The following is a 21,028-nucleotide window of genomic DNA, read 5'->3' as shown; positions in this document are numbered from 1 at the left end:
AAAAATAACAAAATAAGGCCTGAAAACATTTGTGTCACAAATTGACCCCACCTAGAGTTTACGTTGTAGAAATTTTAAAAATAAATATAAAAGTCCTTCACATAGCACTTAAACAGACAAGTCATATATCAAATGAAAGCTCTCATTCCCAGGAAGCTGACTATATTTTGTTGCCATAATACCACAGTTTGAAATATTTCAAAAGATATCACCAAGTGAAATTTTATTCGATAAGGCATGAAATACCTCTTTTCTTTGCTGACCACTGATCTGTAAGCCCCAGATAGCCTCAAACTTAATGTCAAATCTTACCTTGGGTTGTTAGCTTTAAAATGAGTTAAATTTTACTTGTTTGTTATCTTGCTTGGGTGAATAATCCAATGTTGTGTCAAAAAATTTAGAACAAAATATAAAGTCCAGTAGAAAAAGTATGAGAAACAAATATCGGCAAAATAGGTTCTCATCTATAGAAGATGAAATGTTACACATCATTGTAAAGCTGGGATTCTCTGCTTTCCAATGACAAGTAGATTGGGCTTATAGACAACTAAGAAGCCAAGATATTCAACTAAACAGTTTGGAAGTTCTCAGCACTTCAAAAAAAAGACTTGTTGTCTATGGGTGAGGGCTAAAATGCTTTAGAGCACCACCTACATTTCAGACCAGTATAATGTGATGGAAGGTGATAGAGAAAAAAAAAAAATGCTTGAAAATTGAGGACACAGAACTGAAATGGCAAGCTTTTAAACTTTAGAAAGAAAAAAGAATAATTGTTTATCATAACATTTTAAACAATTTTATTTATTAATTATAGCAATAATGTCTTACAATTTAGGGGGTTATCTGTAAAATGAGACGATTTTTATGAAATTAGTCCACTGTGTGTGAACAGGGAGCTTTTAAATTTGAGTGCGAAACATTTCAGGCAGCAGCCAAAAAATCCTGCAGAGCGTAAGAGGTTAAGTTTTGTTTGTATCATTTACTTTATCTGTTAATTGTAATGCAATTGAACTACAAAGTTTGGGCTGTTGTTACTTTACAAAATTAATATTTTCTAAATGCACCAAATTAGAAGGTTCCTTGTATAATTTACAGCATAAGCAGGAAATTTATTTCAAATGCAAGCAAAAGGACATAACCGCTGCATCTGAAAGCTTAGGCGGCTGCCTTGCTGCCTAATCAGTGTCCTGAGATATCTCACGGGTCTTCGTGACAGCTGTAGACTTTGTAAAGAGCAAACAAAAACGTGTCCACGAACCACGGACATTGATGCTTTTCACCTGTCAGTCATTTTGTTTGTTCTCATAGTGGTTGTATTTGAAGTGGATCATTGAGGCTACGATTCATAATGTTTGTCAGTTGAGGGCATTATTGTGCTACTGTTGAATTTGACAGCCACAGGAACAAACAATGCTGCTCCTGTGTTTGGTTTTGGTCTCAAAATTACCTTTGGAGGGCAGGGTTTTGGAATGAGGGGGCGTGGGTAATTCAACGGCTCAGTCACGTGAAAGCTTCAAAATGCTAAAATCGCTTACAGCACCTTTAAGCTCTTTAAATAAAAAATAGCAAAATAAAAAAAAGAAATAATAAAAAAAAAAAAATCACATACGGTGCTATATTGCAAGTCTTTTGAATTCATACCAAAATGTAAGTCATTATTCACTGACAATCTTCCCATCCAGTGAGAACCACTGTGACCAGATCATTGAGTTGAACTCCAGTACTGGTACTGGATTGGTCCGATTTGTGAACAATCATTCTGTCTGATTTGTGAACCAGCTCAAAAGAACGACTCATTGAAGAATGGGACAGATCAGGTTCTAGAATCATTTTTGGAGTTTAACAGACATGGGTACTATGAATTGTTGAAGGCAAAAGACCTGCATTAAGATTCTTGAAAATTCTACTTTTGTGTTAAAAACAGCAACATACAGGTTTGGAATAACTTGAGGGTGAGTAAATAATGACAGTGAAATACCTTTTCAGCTGGCCCTTTCAACCAAAAAGAACAATTGGAGTGAGCAAAGAAATGCTTAAAAAAATAAAGAGTGAGGTAACATTCTTGCAGGGAAAGACTTCAGTGTAGTGTGCCATAAATCACAGTAAGCACTGCAAGGGGGGTGATACACTTTATGTGCAGAAGAAATGTGACTGCAGATGCCATTACCACAGAAAATACTGTTGCACAAGAGCCACAGGAACCTTCAACCCACACAGGATGTATGTGGCGCTCGTCTGTACCTGAGAGGGCCTATTCGGTGTAACGAATATATAAAAAATAGCTGTCATCTAGCATAGTGAGCTCAGTAGTACCAAAACAAACTGGAAAAACAACTTCAGCGACACAAGGAAAACGGCTTCAACGGCAAGTCTTTATCTCAACAAAACAAGCCCATGGGTTACAACTGTGGTTGCACCACATATTCTTGTAACTTGAATCTGATCCAACAAAACTAGCAACCCTCCATTTCCTGTTAATCACTGTATGAATACCTGTCATTTAAGGTGAAACCTAAATAACCGGAAACCACAGCTCCAGGCAGTCAGGCTAGTTTTATCAGGACTGAGTGTATCTGTGTAAACACAGTCCACTCATCATCAGGACTTCGTTTTACATTATACGGTATACCGGTTCACGGTGTACCTAGATTTAAAAAAAGGCGCTTTTCATACCGTTGATGAATTCTCATCTACGTTATTGTATGAATATAAAGTCAGGTTTCTAAAATCCAAATAAGTTTGATACAGAATCGTCTACATTTACACAGCATCATATAAACTTTCTGTGATAAAATAAATCTCTAATTGCGACTTCCTAATTTTACATTCAACAGTCACTCCATTGTAAAGACGACATGCGAGAATTGCATGTTACAGAGCGCCTGCACACGGACATGTAGGAACCCGAATCTTTATTTCCCCCACCAAAGCAGTTTATGTCAGAGGACGGTGAAGCAATAATTTGGGCAAGTGCACCGCAACAGCAGGCTCACAATGTGTTTAATACTACTACTATGTTTTATTTGTGAAGTACCAAGTAGGGTTTACAAAGTGCTTTATTATTTCAAGGCTTTTCAAGAGCACAGAAACACTGCTTTTGATATTACAACCACATCATCTAGGTTGAGAAGCCACTGGCCTCTGGCATGAACTACTCAGTGTTCATAACTTGTTACAGAGTGGGAACTGTTGCGACATCTGTTGAGGCGGCTTTCTGCTTCTCTCCTGAAACAGCATGCAAGAGGCTTCAACAACAGCAGGCCTTATAAGGCAGAAGAACAGATTTACGGAGCATCCGATTAGGGGGCTGTTTGTTTTGGAGGATCACAGGCCTGAATGAGCCTCAGGCAGAGAGCGATGCACCCACAGCATGTGCTAACACACATAAAAACGTCTTTAGGCCAGGGCTGGATATCGCTAAGCTATAACACAAAGGCGTTTTTTTTTTAGTATTCAAGGGTTTGGCTCATGCAGCTCATGATAAGTGGTTAGCGGGAGTGCTGAGGCAGGGCTGATACCTTTTGAACAAAAACAACTCCCTCTACACTCATCTATGGTGGATTATGCAGCATGTCAGAACGACGGTTCATTTGTTTCAATTCTATGGAATGCAACTATTAGATATGCTGGACTATATGAAAGTTAGAGTATAAAAACTATAATCATGAGAGTACTGAATATGTTGTTATACAAAACATGCGTGCAAACCATGAGCTATAGAAAACATAGTACAGCTGTTGCTGTCTATCAACATGAAACAGAGAAACATGGGTACATGGAAAATAAACAATGAGAACAAAAGCCAGTACACAGAGCCAAAGAGTGGGGGAAGTTGGCCTGTGATCCACTCTAATATTCAATAGCTGTTGAAAAAAAAACAAAAAAAAAAAAACAGCATTTCTTTTTTTTTACGTGCAAGCATAAAAAAAAATTTATTTAAAAAGGAAAACAATCTGGGTCAAACATGAACTGTACCACAATTCAAAAGTAAGGGATCTGGTTCTAGCCAATGAGGATCCTGGACACTGTGAGGGGTGGAGCCAAAGAAGCAGCGAAGGGGAAAAAGTGTGTCAGTTATAGAACTTTCATCTTCACCAAGGGAAAAAAGGGGAGGTGATGGGTAGAGCATGTCTTCCCTCCTCAAGAGAGCAACTTAAGGGCAAACAACACAGACAAACGGGACATCAGAGAGAGAGAGAGAGGACAGAAAATACTTGTGTGCTGAAACACGAGTATCGGAGTCATTAATGGGGCACTGGGATTCCAGAGTTTCCAGCTGACTGTTCTGTCCATGAACAAATGTGGGTTAGACAACTGCAAACATCTCCAAACAACAAGAGGATTTTTAATGGTTTGAGCAGTGCTGTAATCAAGATACACTCTGAGACATGTCCATCCTGATATATCCAAACAATATGGCTTTTTCAATTACCATTTCTTAAAGTTTTCCATTTGGTCTTAAATAATCGTGAATATTCGGTTACAAGCTTAGATGTGAGGCTCAGTATTGTGGCTCGGTCATTACGTTTTCATGTGCAGTTAAAATCGGTAATTCTCGTTGCGCATCATCTTTGTCTTTCAGGTCATGTGCGAAACACAGAGGTCCATTTGTGGTCCGATTAACATGTATACATGCTGGACATAGCCAAACTACAATCGCATTATCAAGGCATGTTAGTCCTACATCGGGCTGGTATGATTTCAGTCCGAATAAAACTTTTAAAAGTGCATGTGCTTTTTTTTTTTGGTCTATTTGTGAATCTGTTCTCAAGAACGTTATAGTGAAAATGACTGCAGAGTAATTAGTTTGACTAATTCTGACTAAACTAATTTGTAATTTTAGCTCAGTGGTTCTTTACTGGTGGGTCTCAACCCAAAAACGGGTTCCCAAAATCTGTTCTGAAACTATGCTAAAATGCAAATAATAAAAGCAACAAACAATATGAACGCTAATAGGTAGGAGAGCAAAATAAATATGCTTATTAACTTTAGAAACTGGCCTGTGATGTCTTTTGTTGCTGACATCACAGGCCATGCCTCCAATTAAGTCCTATGGTATGTTGGCGCAAATTCATTTATCACTTGGTAGAAGCAAGTCAACATGCGCTCGTCTTATGAAAACATTGAATCAGACTATGTTAGTGTAACAGTAGCCAGCTGGTACGTGCTGTGCAGTCTGTGTAAACCTCACTCCCCTGGCCTCAAGAGGTGCATTAACGACTGACACTAGAGGCTGTAGCCTTTAGCCTCCTTGTTAGCACGCCCGCCTCCCATGCCGGAGAACTCGGTTCAGAGCGGGTGAGCATCACCAGTTACAGTGGTGCCGTAACCCGGATGGGAGTGCGGTTTAGTGGGGTGAGTGTAACAGTAGCCAGCTGGTACGTGCTGTGCATTGTGCGTAAACTTCACTCCCCTGGCCTCAAGAGGCACACTAGCAACTGACGCTAGAAGACTTTAGCCTCCTTGTAATAGCGCGCCTGCCTCCCATGCTGGAGACCACGGTTCAAAGCCCGCTCGGAGTGGGTCGGCAGGACTGGTTACATTAGGAAAAAAGGCAATAAGCCAGACTACATAAAATAGACGTTCACCAAGACTTCATGGTTTGTGCTGACAACAATGATGGGCTGCCACTTTGTCAAATGTGAAATCTGGGTCCTCCTGAGAAACTGATTAGCTGACACTATTATCCAAAGCAACCCATAGTACATTTTACACTGGGACAATCATCCTAGAGCAGGGGTGTCAAACTCAGTCCCTTGAGGGCCGCAGCCCTGCAGAGTTTAGTTCCAGCCCTGCTCCAAAATGCCTCCTTGTAATCTTCAAGCACTCCTGAAGACCTTGATTAGCTGTGTTTAATTAGGGTTGGAGCTAAACTCTGCTGGACAGTGGCCCTCCAGGAACTGAGTTTGACATCCCTGTCCTAAAGCAACCTGAAGTCTTTTATTCATGGGCACAGTGCTGACAGCTCCAGGAACAACCTTTGTGGGGTTTGAACCTATAACCTATCAGTTACCAGTCCAGATGTTTAACCACACCATTTACTTGAGACTCAAGATCTCCTGTTGCTTCAAGATAATGCGTTTGTCAAAGATCCATACATGATCATAGATCAATTGCCAAATTTATCTAGATTATCTACCCCACAAATTTGTTCCAGAGAGGATCAACTTTGTAAAAGTCCTCATAATGCTGGCCAAGTCGAGCAGTGTGCTGCACAAGAGCCCAGTTCTCCATCTTGATAGGAATGCCATGATGAGAGCCAAAAAGAGGAAGTAAAAGTGGGTCACATTATGAAATCATACTACACGGCTGTTCTCAATTTCCCCCCATCCTGTACTGTGACTTAGCCAGTAGAAAGAGAAATAGGAGGGGGAAATGGAGGCCCTGCCTGATGATGGCACACTTAATCCATCATCAGTGCAGAGAGGAGTGCCGAAGATGTGGCCGTTTGAGCGGCTTCCCCCACCTCCCCTTTCCCGCCCTGCTGTGATCTGCTGCAGAGGTGAGGCGGGGTGTAGGCGTGTAATCAGCAGCAGATGTGTGGCAGAATAAGAAACTTCACTGGTATTATAGAGCAACAACGCCATCTAAAGGACAACTGGTATAAGACAGAAAACGCACAGAAGTGCCAAGCACTGTACTAAAGTGTCCAAAAGGGAATGCCTACCATTATCAACCCTTTCATGAAGATAACGCTAGCAGATTTTCCTAGACAACTAATCTACTAATACTACTAACCACTCCATTCATTCTTCAATTCAACATAAAAAGCTTCAAATTTCCAGAGCACTTCATAATGTAACTCATATCATCAGCAGTTGCTATTTAAGTGTTTAACAGGAATCACCTATACTCTCTCAATATTTTGGGTGAACTAGCCCTTTAATTAATAATACATGTAAACACAAACAGATCATGACAAGGAGGTCTGTGGTATCAAGACACAATTTTATAGCGCATTGCACCTACTGGGCTGTTGTGAAATATGATTTATTTGTTTTTTTCTTTGCTTTATTTCTTCCTTTTTTCCTTTCTGCCCAGTAGGTAGCGATATGCACGTAGAATGCGAATCGCTAAAAAACAGAACAACAAATTGGTGACAAGTTCGTGAAGAACAGAACTCAAGAACAGTTCGTGACAAGGAGGTCTGTGGTATCAAGACACAATTTTATAGAGCATTGCAGACCCAGTATTAGCTCCAGAATGCATGCTCACAGATGGCCCAAAGACCGTTCACCGACCTATGATGCATACTGCAGTGCATAAAAATGGTTTGTCTGGCTGGCATTACGCAGCTTCCCAGAGTTGAGGGTGCACATGTTTTTAATCAGTCTGCTGGTAAAGAAAGTCTTGCTAACAAGCTATTAGGGTGCAACAGTAACGTAAACTACAGTAAAAAAAACATGAATGATAAGCCATTACTTGTGAATAACAAGCAAATTTACAAGAAACCTATTTCCCTGATACTTTCAGATTCAACCTAACCTGGAAAATTTTAACTATATGACAGGAATTCAAAAGATACTTGACAATGACAACATATACATTTATCCTCCCTGAGCTTTAGTTTGAAAGAAACTCGTGACCACAGCCCTCCCACATGTATTTACTGTGATAAGTGATGGAGAGACAGAGGCAAAGAGCGATAAATGGAAAGTGACAGACAAATGGAAAGAAAGACTTGACAAACTGCAGGGAGCTCTAACATTTCTCTCAGGGCTGTTGAGAAAGTGGCTGTTAGTTCAATGTCCTTGACATGGTCTGCATGTCAGCTGAAATCCAGGCAGACAGCTCCCTCACTCCTGACACTGCCTGATACATTCCACACAGCATAACACACAACCACCCACCACTGATAAGACAAAAGCAAAGGGCATGACAAAACATTCTTCTTAAAATTCAGCCCATACAGCAGGGTACAAATGTCCGAGTCCACTTGTGAAAATGTGTCTATTTCCCATGTTTCATAGATTTAAGCAAGCTTTATGTACAAATGAGAAAAGCTGAATTGAAACATTAACATGAATTTCAGAATTTCTTAGTATTGTTGTTATGTCCCTCATTTGCTTTAATGACAGCACGCACTCGAGCTGGCATGGACTCCACAAGTTTATGCAAAACCTGATGATCCATGTTATCACAGTATGATTTGAGCTTTAGCTGTCTCAAAGGAAGCAAGGAAATCCTTTTGTACAAAGTAGTTAACATGGTCACTAACATGTTTTTTTTTTTTATTATTTGATCAGTGACCTAGAAATATTTCGCATTCATTTTACATAATAACGTTTCTTTGTTTTACATTTTACAAACTCCTAAAACTATTTACTTCCATATTTAAATTAGATTTTGTATCCCAAATTTTCAATGTGGACTTTAACTCCACTGTACTTAGAGAGACTGAACTGATAATGACTACTCAGTCTGTTTTTCAAGACCTCACCTTTTACAAACATGGCACAAGCTGTGGTTTGTGATCCACATCCTGAGGTTATAATCTACATTTTCCCCTTTATCATTTACCAAACATCACAAGACAGTGATATACTGGAATACTGATTCATCTGGTTGTGGTGAACTCCTCAACCCCTGTTAAGCTCTGTTTAGAGTTCAGAGTGCTGTATATTTATAGCAGACATGATGAATGCCTTTCTCTATTCTTGCCATGACCTGACTAATTCTAGCAGACTAAACCCTGCCAATGAAAAAATACCATTAGTTTCACATCCCCAAACACTGCATATCACAAGGCCCCTGACTGCAAAACACTGACCCTTTCCCATGGCACGACCAAGTGACCGCTTGGAGACTTGGATAGAAATGAACAGAGAGAGAACCAAGCCAGATCAGGACAGTATTTTTATAAAAGGAACCATTGCAAAAAGAGATGTCATTGAATAATTACATGCATTCAAACAGGGAAACAGACCAACCTTTCTGCAGCGAGGGTTTGGGCAACTGAACAGAGAAATCTCTTTGTCCAAAAGTGCTGGGAAGTTACAAAACGGACACCTTGAAAAGAAATGAAGAAATAGTTTTTTATAAATTATGATGGTGAGGTCCACTTTTTTTCCACTTATAATGTTTTTAGTCTTTTTGCGCCAACAGTTTGCGCCAACACAAGATTTTCAGTGAATAAAGACTAAAATTGTGGTTTCTCACACAAAGATTTTGAATGGCTTCATAAGACTTGAAATATAGTGCTCAAGTCTTGACTAATTATTACAAGGCTCTCTGGAATACTCCATTCTGATTGGTCAATGGCGCCATCTAGCAGTCTGATATTTCTCGGTAACAACCGCACATCCTTGTATCAGACCGCTCATTCGGGTATTGCGAGCCATCTTTCCTACTTTCTTGGATCACTGTGTGATATCTACAAAGCTAATAAAATTATTTTTACTCAAACGTTTCATGTGCATTTATTTATTTGACTAGTAGTCTTGAAATAGGCTGGATAATGAGAAGTCAGACGGTTATTTTCACAAAATAATCACCAACAGATCTCTGACGCAAACCGGAGGTGGGTTTCAGCTGTTCAGCAATTTATTTCTTCTTACATAATTACACAGTCAACGCAAATCAATATTTTATGTCCATTTATTTATTTGGTTAGTAGCCATGTAATTAGTGGGATAATGTACAGTCAGCCGGTTGTTATTGCAAAATAAACGCTTCAGGGTGATACAAGACCCCTCTTTTTCACGTCAAGGTTCTGATGACCCTGTCAGGGTATATTTTGCAATAACAACCAGCTGACTGTACATTATTCCTTATTTAACAGTTACATTTTTTTTGTTCCATGAAAAAAAGAAAGTTTTGGGATTATATGAAGTGAATAAATTATGACAGAATGTTCATTTTTGGGTGAACCACTGCCTTAACTCACCTGACTAGTTCGTCAGCACAGGTGGCCGCTACGGCCTCCTCTGCTTGTCGCTCGTAATACTTGCACAGAATGTTCTCGGGTAAAACTTTTTCCAGTTCACTGGTAGGGAAGGAACATGTGCAGTTTCCGTCCATACAGCTCAACTCTGACTGCAAACAAACACAAATCCCAATTTTCACATATTCTTACCCAGAACCAGCATTTTATCATTTAAAACCTAATAAACTTCTTTTTGTGAAATGTTTTGCTTGAGAAATTATCTTTCTTTGCCACTTGGCTTGACATTGTATTATTTAATGTATTCATATTCATTCACATTTAAGTGTGCATTAAGTGTCAAAACACTTTTTGGGGCCACTATTCAAGTAACAGAACCATCCAACTGGAATGCACGTAAAAAGCATGGGGCTGAAATGAAACCAAAATATGAGTTTCCAAAAAACATGCTGTTTGCACAGAGTTGTGTACTGTAGATGCAATTGTATCCTAACTCAATCAACGCTCTAATGCTACAATCATCCTCTAGGATTGGCTTACCCGTCCTGAACCGAACACTGCCTCCTGGGCATACTTCACCAGGCATTCCTTGCAGAAGAGATGGCCGTCCGTACACTGGGTCATCTCCTCAAAGGCAAACTCCCCACAGCAGCATCCACACTCAATCAACTGCCCGTCCTGAGATCACAGAAAAGACCAAAATATAATTTTCATGTCATCTTTTAATGTTTAGCTTCCAAATCAATAACACATAATTATGCCCCTGAGACCGGTCAACCATTTCATTTTAAAAGCACACTGGTTAATACACCTGTTGTGCGTAACACACAGATCACTGCAATGCACAGCTTTGAATGACTTAATGCTTTCAAAAAACAAATGGCAATACAATAAAAGAGACCAATCAACGTAGACAATTATTTACTAATGTAGTTACAATGTAACTGAATAAATTGATGCAAATAATTAATGTAAATAATTCACCCTTAAACGCATACCTCGGGTCTTTAGTGACCCGGAACCTCATTCCAGCCCCTGTACCTCATCCATGTTTTTTTTTTAGTTGTGCCCACACCTCTTTAGTATTTCTCAACCTTTCTCTTACGAACAGTGTGACAAAAAAGACCAAAATTGCAACAAAAACAAATACAGTATATATATATATATATATATATATATATATATATATATATATATATATATATATATATATATATATATAGCTTAAGTACCTAAACAAGAAAGATATTCCGTACACTGCTGCCGCTTGTATATTCGCAAGAAGCAGTAGCATGCGGGATCTTTACTAAACTTCTAAAATAAAGTTTATTTACTTTAGTGCTTTTTCCTACACACACCTGCTGATAATTTATCAGATGTGCGGTCTCTTGTTCTTCTTTTTTGTATAATTGCTTAAGTACCAAAAGTGTTTAGGGTCAATAGAGACCATAGGTATGTAATAGTGTCGCTTTCTTTTTCTTTTCGTGCTTCCATAAATCATATTTTTTATGATTATTTTATATCTAGTTAAGTTACTATCACAGGATATCTATCTATTTGTTTATTAAAAGACAAATGAGTACTATATTCACACAAGTGACTTATGTAAATTTTCTGCAAAATGGTGATGAATTATTAGTATTCCATATGCTTGTACAAAAATACATGCTTTTTCCAAGGTTGGGCAGAATACTTTTAGAAAGAGCATTTTAAGAAAGTATTCTGGGATGAATACGATATACTCTTTCTTAAATGTGTACAGTATTGCAATCCGATACATCACATAATTTTTCTTTTTTTGTGAATCACCTTGTATGATGTTTTTTTTATTTTTTTTTATGATATATAACAAATGCCTGTATGTTACATGTCACACTGAATTACCCGCACATACATCTATAAGCCACAGTAGTTTACAGTAGCAATTTACACTTTGCCCCGGCTGTATTGATACTGGTGCACAGCTGACAGTGTACTGAATGCAAAGACAACGGTGTATATATTCTATTATTTTCTCTCTAAAGACCTGAATATGTCATAATGTTTGGTGAAATACCCACGCATTTAAGAGTTACGTTTATTATAATTAAGTGTGCTATTTTGCTAAGTGTGCTAAGTTTACAACTTAGTGTGCTATTTTATGGCTTCAAATGCAGCTAATCCACTTGCCCAAATCTAATTAGTGGACCGGAAATAAATGTTGCGTAATAATGACATAGAATATATTAATAAAACAGATGCTCACTGATGTAAAGAGCTGAAAACATAACTCTTCTACTCAAAGCTGTGGTTGAGGCACACAGAACTGCAGCTAATACAGCTTATGATTTTTATCATAAGGTTTGACATGTCATTACAGAAGCCTCTAAAGTATGCAAACACTTCACACCCACCTTTTGATACTGCTCCTCATTCACTTGCAAAGCCAAAAGGAAATCTTCATGCTGAAAGTAGGTAAAAAGAACCACACAATTATTGAGCAAACAGCCTGACAGCTCGATTCAACACAACGCTATTTCTTTAGGTTATTACAGGAGGAAAAGAAATGGCAAAAAGTCAACTAAAGAAATTAGCTTTGTGAAGTACCTCAGCCATTTCCTTGGCTTTCTGCTCGAAGAACTGAAGCTCTTTCATAAGAGACGGCTCCAGTGTAGTCTCGTTACCTCGGCTCCATCTCCGATTCTTCTCCAAAAAGAACATCTTTCTCTCCAGTTTAAAGGAACCTGAGATGAATTAGACAAAAATGAGCAAAATAATCAAGTCTTTGCCTTTTTGTCTGCTTTTGTTTTGATGTATTTTAAAAGCTACAGCCCGTTCACACAGGATGCACTCTTGCATTTTGCTGTGCTATTTTTCAATTGCTGGTCTAAATATATGGTTGTCTTTGGCTGTTGTTACATGTCTTGCGCTATGAGCACTGTACAATCAAGTTAAAGACACAATCAAGTTAAAGGAATAGTTCACAAAAATGAAAACTTTGTCATAGTTCACTCACCCTCATGCAGTTTCAAACCTGCAAGATTTGATTTCTTTCATGTAACACAAAAGGAGACATTTTGTAATGCTTTTTCCATGCAATAACAACGAATGGGGAATCACGTTTCAAAAAAGGACTCAAAAGCACCATAAAGTATAATAAAAGTGGTCAATTCGCAATATTCCACATCTTCTGATGTCATATGATAGCTTTGTATTTTGAACAGACTGAAATCTCAGTCGTTATTCACCGACAATCTAACTCTCCAGCGAGCTGTTAATTACTGCGACTAGAGTCAATGTGATCTAAATATGTGTCTGATTAAAAAAAAAAATAAATCATTCAGACAGTTTGTGAATTGGTTCGACCATTTCATTAAAAAAAAAGATTCGACTCCAAAAATGCGTACACAAATCGGACATCCAAGTAGAGCTAAAGGAGTTGTCAAGGTTTTCAGTGAATAATGATGTGAATTTCAGTCTGTTCCTAACACAAAGCTATAGCATGGCTTCAAAAGACTTTTAAAACACACAAGTCGTGCGATCTATTTTCATGATACTTTTGCATGCTTCTTTCAATTTTTGGTGAACTATTCCTTTAAAAACAGTTTTGAATGCAAGAATGAGTCCTGTGTGAACGACCCCTAAGGTGAGGAATACATGTAGTCACCCTGCTCAAACTTGAAGTCTATGAAGGCGCGCTCATTGGGCTCTCTCCTTCTCCTCTTCTTCCCTGAGGGGTCAGTGGAGTTCTCTTGCCACTTCTTGAGGGCTTCGAATAAGGCCTTCAACAGACACCAGAGGTATTAATACCATACACCTGAATTCAACAACCTTTATCAATACTTGAACACGACCACTCAAACACACGATGACACTAATGACATTGCATGCAGTTAAAACCCCTTGCCATTAAAGGCTCACAGAAGAACTGAAGTACATATGAAGGTGCACCTTTCGGGTGATTGCATAGTGTCCTTTGAGGCAATTCAGAGCCCATTTGATATCCTGACAGCTCAACATTTTGAAGTCACGCATCAGCATATCGGCAGCTTGGACTACAACCTCTGGGCCAACAGTCTTTAGTTTGAAATAATCAAAATAATTTTCACTTTCCTGCACAAACAAGAAAAAAAACAAGAATGTTGAATTTAAAAAAATAAACCAACATAAGCTTCTTAAATCAGGTTTGTCACATATTTTGCCAAATTAATTTCCATGATATTTACAGTTTTTTGTGAAAACTGGATAAGGGTTTATAAAAATAATTGTATAAAGTTTACACCCCCAAAGAGCAATTTCTAGACAATATCCATGACTTTTCAGGATTGTATTTATTTTCATGACTTTTCCCAAGCCTGGAAATCAAAATCCAGGTATTTCTGGGTTTTCTATGACCATGGGAACTCATATCATTGAATAAATTCACAGTAACTACATTATCGACTCAATATACATGGCTAGGGCTGGGCAATTAATCAAATTTTATTTTCAATTACGATTTTGGCTTCCAATGATTATGAAAACAAAATAATCGAGATAAAGCATTTATTGCGCTGCATTCTGTTTCGCAAATAAACACACCAGCGTTTTAAAATCTTTAAAGCATCCTTTATTAAAGTTCAAATAATAAGAAAGCAGGTAATGTAAATAAACTCCGAAACTGGCATTTCTCTGTTCGGTCAGCGCCGCGTCTATGAGTTGCATGAAGTGACTGGGTAAGGACTGAATCTTCTCCCGGCTGATGCACACTCTGGCGCGGGGACACTCGTCACTGGCGTGCATTTGCTGCAGCTAGATTATAACGTGATGGCTCGTGACGCAGTGAAACATAAATGTCACATTCACTGTGTGTATCTTATCATGAAGAAAATCGGCGATATGCAGCTATTAAGAAGAGAAAGTTAACTTTTTGTGAGTTAAAGAACAAACATACACACTGGAACAAAATGTTTTTTATTAGTCTTTTTAGACTTGTTTTCCAAAATAATATCTAAAACAACTATAAAACAATGTACATTTAATTTAGGAGCTATACTGCAGAAGAAAAGATTGTTATCTGAGAATGTTGAATACAATATTTAATCAGGGCTCGACATTAACACTTGTCCGGGACAAGTGGATTTTTGAAGGGGCAAGTGAAAGAGAATTTTACTTACCCGACCGTACAAGCAGACTGATTAAAATGAAAAAATAACCAGCTACTGTATATTTGTGATAGCCTAGGCCTGTGTCACTTATTAGAAAGTTCATATTCTTATTCTGCTGCTGAAAATATTCCAGAGCATGTAATTTTATAATTCACAAGTGATCTAGTAACAGCTGCGCCCTGTTTGATTGACAGGCGGTGTATATGTGTGTGCTGAACATGCAAGTGTGTTCAGAAAATGCTTGCGCTAATGCGCGCCTGAACGGTCAAATACACTTCAAAATTCAGCAAAAATGCCCGTCTTGGTGAGGTATTCATGTAAACACAGAGAGTGATGTCTACAGTGAATGTAAACAGTGGAGAAAAAAGCAGATTTTTCTTAAGATGTCAGACTTAATAAAGACAGTAAAACGTAAGCTAACAGACCAGCTGCCGTCTAGTGTGACATTATAATAATCAAACAACCATAACAAGAGAATGAGAAAACACTCACTGCTCTTGACTGAATAACTTTAGTAGCTTTGAAGAAGTATTCATGTATTATTATACAGTGAAGACTAGTAGTAGTTTATGTTGCATTTCATTCTGAATGTTTACATGAATACTTGAAACTGCTGTTAAAAACTTTTAAAGCTGTTAAAAAAGCACAGAATGTTCGTAATTTGTATTTTTTGTTCTATTATTTTTCATCTCTATATATTCATTGCTGTTTTCTATTGTTATTTTATAACTGTTTACTAGTCTTGAATAATTACTTAAGAACTTGAAAGCATTCTTCCATACTTAACATATTAGTTTTATTATTTGTTATGGTTTTGAAGCTGGTATTGAGAATTGTCAAATTTCACTACTGACTCCTGAAATTTTGCTATTGTGATAATGTATAGAGTTTATTGTACATGGTAGATCTTGCTGCAATAACATGATGAAAAGGTAGATCTCATTCCACAGATGTGTGAGCACCCCTGCTGTTAATGATGGCAATGGAGGCTTTCCTTTATTTGACTACCATATGTAACAAAATATTTATCATATGACAATAGCCTCCTCCCCTACCCAGTGCAGTTTACATTTCAAGTTCAAGGAAATCCACTGTTAAAAAGACACATTTTTAAAAAAAGTCAGTAAGTAATCGTGTTAAATAATCGTGATCTCAATATTGACCAAAATAATCGTGATTATGATTTTTGCCATAATTGAGCAGCCCTATTCATGGCTATCTGATAGACATAATATCCACACTTTCCACATGATGAAAATAAGCATGTGCAAACCTGTGTCTCAGAGTCATTAGTCTCGAGGAGCACACTGCTTTGGGTCAAAACTGAGTTGGCTTTCTTCGGATAGTCAGGATGTTCCAACAACAAATTGCATATTCTGCAATAAAGAACACAAAAAATGTTTCACTACACTTCTTATGTGAAGACAGCATGTCTAAGTGAGAAATGAGTAGAGAAAGCCTTGGACTTACACATTTAAATCTTTCAGTTCGCCTTTCTCTATCAGTTCTGTTAAATATGCTTCCTGCACATCTGGGAAAAGGTCCATCTGGAAATATGAGCCAAAACAAACCCAACCCTGCCATTAATGGAAGGTAGTATGAACGGTGGGAAGTAAATTCTAGAGACTGTTGTGTGTGAAAATCCCAGGAGATCAGCAGTTACAGAAATACTCAAACCAGCTCATCTGACACCAACAATAATCAATGCGATTATCTAATAAGCCAATCGTGTGGCAGCAGTACAGTGCATAAAATCATGCAGATACGGGTCAGGAGCTTCAGTTAATGTTCACATTAACCATCAGAATGGGGAAAAAATGCAATCTCAATTACTTGGATCCTGGCATGATTGTTGGTGCCAGATGGGCTGGTTTGAGTATTACTGTAACTGCTGATCTACTGGGATTTCACAAAACAGTCTCTAGAATTTACTCCAAATGGTGCCAAAAACAAAAAACATCCAGTGAGGGGCAGTTCTGTTGATGGAAATGCCTTGTTGATGAGAGAGATCAGAGAATGGCCAGACTGGTTAAAATTGACAAAGTCTACAATAACTAAGATAACCACTCTTTAAAATTGTTGTGAGAAGAATACTATTCTGAGATGTGGGTTGGCACTGTTTTGGTGGCACAAGGGGAACCTATACAATATTAGGCATGTGGTTTTAAATGTTTAATGTTTACTGAAACATTACTAGTTCTAAAGTGATGTTTTTGAACTAGCAACGAAGGCTTGTGCTGTATCAAAGTAAGACGCTGAATCCATGGTGGAAGAAAGTAGCTCCACTCACAAGAGTGTTTTACCGATCACAAGAGGGATGAAAACCACAAAATGTCTTGACAAAACCCTGAACGATGTCTGAAGGTGTGGTATCAGTGGTATAAGCAGACTAATTGTCTCCGAACCACTGAATTTAAAATTGTTGTGTGAAGAATACAACAACATTATATATATATTTATATATATATATATATATATATATATATATATATATATATATATACACACATACATACATACATACATATATATATACACACACACATACATAGTGTTTTGTATATCATCAATATTTTTGGAAATATCCCAAATGTCTGTATGGTAACACGTTTATGGGAAATTCATACTGAAAAACTAAATGCATCAATTATAGGCTACGTTTACAACATTTACATGAATTTCAACCCATTTAAATTCAACTTAAACTCAAATTTGAATCACAACTCTGTATCTTGTTTGCTACCTCAATTCAAATTCAGAAATTGAAATGGAATTGAATAGGCACTCAATTCAATTCTGAATGGTGCACAACCCTTATCAGTAGACTCACCACTCCCTTCACCAGGACATTCAGGGCAGTCTGGTCAGGGGCCTGCTGCATTAAGGGCTCTCTGGGCACTGACGGACCAGGCCTCTCATTGTCAGCAGGTGCGAGGAATCGTGCAGGAGCGAGAGGAGCAGCCACTGGCTGCCGTTGTGGTTCATCTCTTCTGATTTCCACCAGCACACCCCCCTGTGGTGTCAGAGGCCTGTCTGTGCTCTTTTCAGTTCTCTGCCGGATGACCACTTCAATTGTGTGGCCCATGACTGACGGACCTGATTCAGTTGCAGGTGCAGTTGAAACAGAATTGGCCTGATTTTCTGAGTGAGCACTGAGTAAAGGGTCCTTTTGTGGGGGCAGTGAGTCCTTAACAGGCAATGGAGGTCTGTGCAAGGCATTTTCTCTAGACGTTGAGGGTACAGCATTCTGGTCCGTGGTTAAGACACCTATGGCTTGGTTTCCTAATGTAGGATGTACAGCGGCTACGGGAGGTTGACGGGTGTGTGTGTTGGATGGATGTCTGTCGGATCCAGATGCCTGGCTTGGAAAGGACCTTGCACCCCACTTTGAAGCTGGTCTGATCAGTTCACGATGAGGCGAGGGCTGTGGCTGCAAGAGAACAGATCATCACTTTTCTGTTTTTTTTTTTTTTTTTTTTTTTTTAAACAAGTATAAAATAGATTAACCAAGAATGAAGAACGTCTACATGAGATACAGTCACTCCAAAAAGTATCTGGACACTAATGCCATTGCATTAGATAACATATCAAACAAAGTAGCATTTATTTTCAAGACAAATAGCATATATTATTTTATTTTTTTTAAATCCCCTTTTCTCCCAATTTGGAATGCCCAATTCCCACTACTTTCTAGGTCTTCGTGGTGGTGCGGTTACTCACATCAATCTGGGTGGCGGAGGACAAGTCTCAGTTGCCTCCACTTCTGAGACAGTCAATCCACACATCTTATCGTGTGGCTCGTTGTGCATGACACCACGGAGACTCCGCATGTAGAGGCTCATGCTACTCTCCGCGACCCACGCACAACTTACCACGTGCCCCATTGAGAGTGAGAACCACTAATCATGACCACGAGGAGGTTACCCCATGTGACTCTACCCTCCCTAGCAACCGGGCCAATTTGGTTGCTTAGGAGACCTGGCTTGAGTCACTCACCCACATTCGAACTTGTGACTCCAGGGGTGACAAATAGCATACTTTAAGCAAAAAGAAATGTTTTAGATTTTAAATAATTATACTGTTAAAAAATAGGATAAAAAAGTATTTGAACAAATTTCTGGGTGTTAAACATTAGTGGAACGTGTCCATAGTCAAAGCCATGAACTACACATGTTGTTACTCTGCTTGGACACCTGTGTGAATTGGAGGGGAAATGACTTCATACATCTACTAAAAATCACTTTTGTTGTTTAAAAACAGTTGGTTAAAAGTAACTGCAAAAAATGGATAAGAAAAGTGAAGTTAATTCTGAAAAAAGATCTGGCATTTATTTTTTTCTGCAGATGCCTCTTGGTTTGACATTTTGTATCTCAAAGTAATTCATTTGTATACATTTTTTTGTGTGGATTTCTGGGTCAACTGTATTCACGAAAGCTCATTATCAGTTCAAGGTAAAACCCATTCACCTCTAAGATGCTCACTTCCTCTTCATCATCCTTGACCACAACAGGGACATTTGGTACGAACCTGACAGGTTCATCATCAGAATCCGACGATGAGGATATGGTTATGTAAGCCCTCGTCCTAAATCTCTTAGCTGACAAAACCACATAAAACAAAACAAAAACAGGGTCAGACTCAGGATGTCCCGATTACCAGTACAATTTATAAAATAGGTAACAAGACCAGATAAATCAAAGCATTCTTCACAAGTTCACAACACAGGCTGACACAAGTATGTGAATTTTTGGGCAGCAACAACCTCGATTGCGAAGGGGGTTGATACTAGCCAGGTGGATGACATCATCATCACTGGACCCGTCAGCCATGATAAGACACACAGACTCCCTGAGTCTTCCACCTTCGCTCTCTCTCCCACACACAAACACCCATGCACATGCAGGATCCTGAAATCAGACATACATTAAACCACATTAATCATTTCAGACTGTAGATTCATTATGGTTATAATGAAAAATACTTCCTAAAAGCCATGCAAGGCAAATTCTTCTATTTCCAAGGAACTGCTGTGGTTTCCAAAAATGACTAAGAACTTTTAAGCAGCCAAGTCATATTAATGAGATTACAGTCTTGATTATCATTCACACAACACATTAAGATTTCATTTACAACCCAAGAAGAGTTGAAAACAGAGTGATCATAGAGTTAAGAGTTCGTGTTTTATTATCTTGTCAATGAATGAATCTGAGCACTGAGTAAAAGTAAACATACAAGTGTATTTTATGCTTTAGATTTATGGGTTATGTTTCAAACGCGTCTGTGATGCCCAAACAAGCTGTCTATGTAGAGAGCTCACTGGGTTTTGAGTCACAGCCTCTAAATTGAAACTAAGATAGTCAGAATGTGAAATATTGTTGATGTTTTACTCAATTATTGTCCTTTTTCAAACTGTGACATAATTCGCATATATGTCACATATTGTGATAAATTTACAATATCAAGTAACACAAAACAAAGAAACAAACAAATCTGGACTCGCTAAAGTCTCCTAGCAAAGCTCAGCTAGCTGTTTGGCGTTAACCCTCCGCGCCAGCTGACATGACTTAAACGAGCCAGATTTTCATACTAAGCCTGATATTTCATCCAAAATTAATGACGAGAAAAGGAACCCTCTAAGGAATACAGCAGACAGAGACTGTTTAATGGATTACACGTACCTCTCAGTCACAATGTCCAGCACATCGACAACGTTTGATTTGGCGGATATCGAAACAAACGGCCAAAACAAGCGAGTGTGACGTCAGACGCAGGTGCGTCAAGCTGTGGCTGAGCCGTGGACGTGAATGTGTACTGGGAGTTGTAGTTCTTCTCCACAGACCTTATTCACGCTAGCGCCATCTTTAAATTTTAATGGGAATGACAATGAGGCTGTGAGGCATAGACTTACAGTCTCTTCAATGGGCTGTACAGCAGTTTAAAGTGTTTTTGGATCATTCCGCGGACAAAACATTGATAAAATATTTTTCCAAGAACATTCATTATACAAAGAACTCCAGAC

General features: G+C 38.4%; 1 protein-coding gene across 1 annotated transcript in view; it reads right to left on the bottom strand.

Annotated features, from left to right (window-relative positions):
• LOC127450178 (E3 ubiquitin-protein ligase RNF216-like) overlaps window positions 1-20,805 on the bottom strand; it is a 41,432-nt gene extending 20,627 nt beyond the window's left edge. The window contains exons 1-13 of the mRNA XM_051714041.1: window positions 20,688-20,805; window positions 19,772-19,916; window positions 19,476-19,606; window positions 17,840-18,439; window positions 16,480-16,556; window positions 16,283-16,385; window positions 13,814-13,975; window positions 13,530-13,644; window positions 12,470-12,606; window positions 12,277-12,327; window positions 10,424-10,561; window positions 9,887-10,035; window positions 8,931-9,009 (exon numbers count right to left, since the gene is read on the bottom strand). Of these exons, the coding sequence (XP_051570001.1) occupies window positions 8,931-9,009; window positions 9,887-10,035; window positions 10,424-10,561; window positions 12,277-12,327; window positions 12,470-12,606; window positions 13,530-13,644; window positions 13,814-13,975; window positions 16,283-16,385; window positions 16,480-16,556; window positions 17,840-18,439; window positions 19,476-19,606; window positions 19,772-19,838 (1,809 nt within the window). The 5' untranslated portion in view covers window positions 19,839-19,916; window positions 20,688-20,805. The remainder of the gene's footprint in view (window positions 1-8,930; window positions 9,010-9,886; window positions 10,036-10,423; window positions 10,562-12,276; window positions 12,328-12,469; window positions 12,607-13,529; window positions 13,645-13,813; window positions 13,976-16,282; window positions 16,386-16,479; window positions 16,557-17,839; window positions 18,440-19,475; window positions 19,607-19,771; window positions 19,917-20,687) is intronic.
• Window positions 20,806-21,028: the final 223 nt, after the last annotated feature.

This window comes from Myxocyprinus asiaticus, chromosome 13, assembly GCF_019703515.2.
Source record: "Myxocyprinus asiaticus isolate MX2 ecotype Aquarium Trade chromosome 13, UBuf_Myxa_2, whole genome shotgun sequence".
Classification (NCBI taxonomy): domain Eukaryota; kingdom Metazoa; phylum Chordata; class Actinopteri; order Cypriniformes; family Catostomidae; genus Myxocyprinus; species Myxocyprinus asiaticus.
The sequence above is the reverse complement of the archived record's forward strand: the minus strand, read 5'-3'. Positions and strand labels throughout refer to the sequence as shown.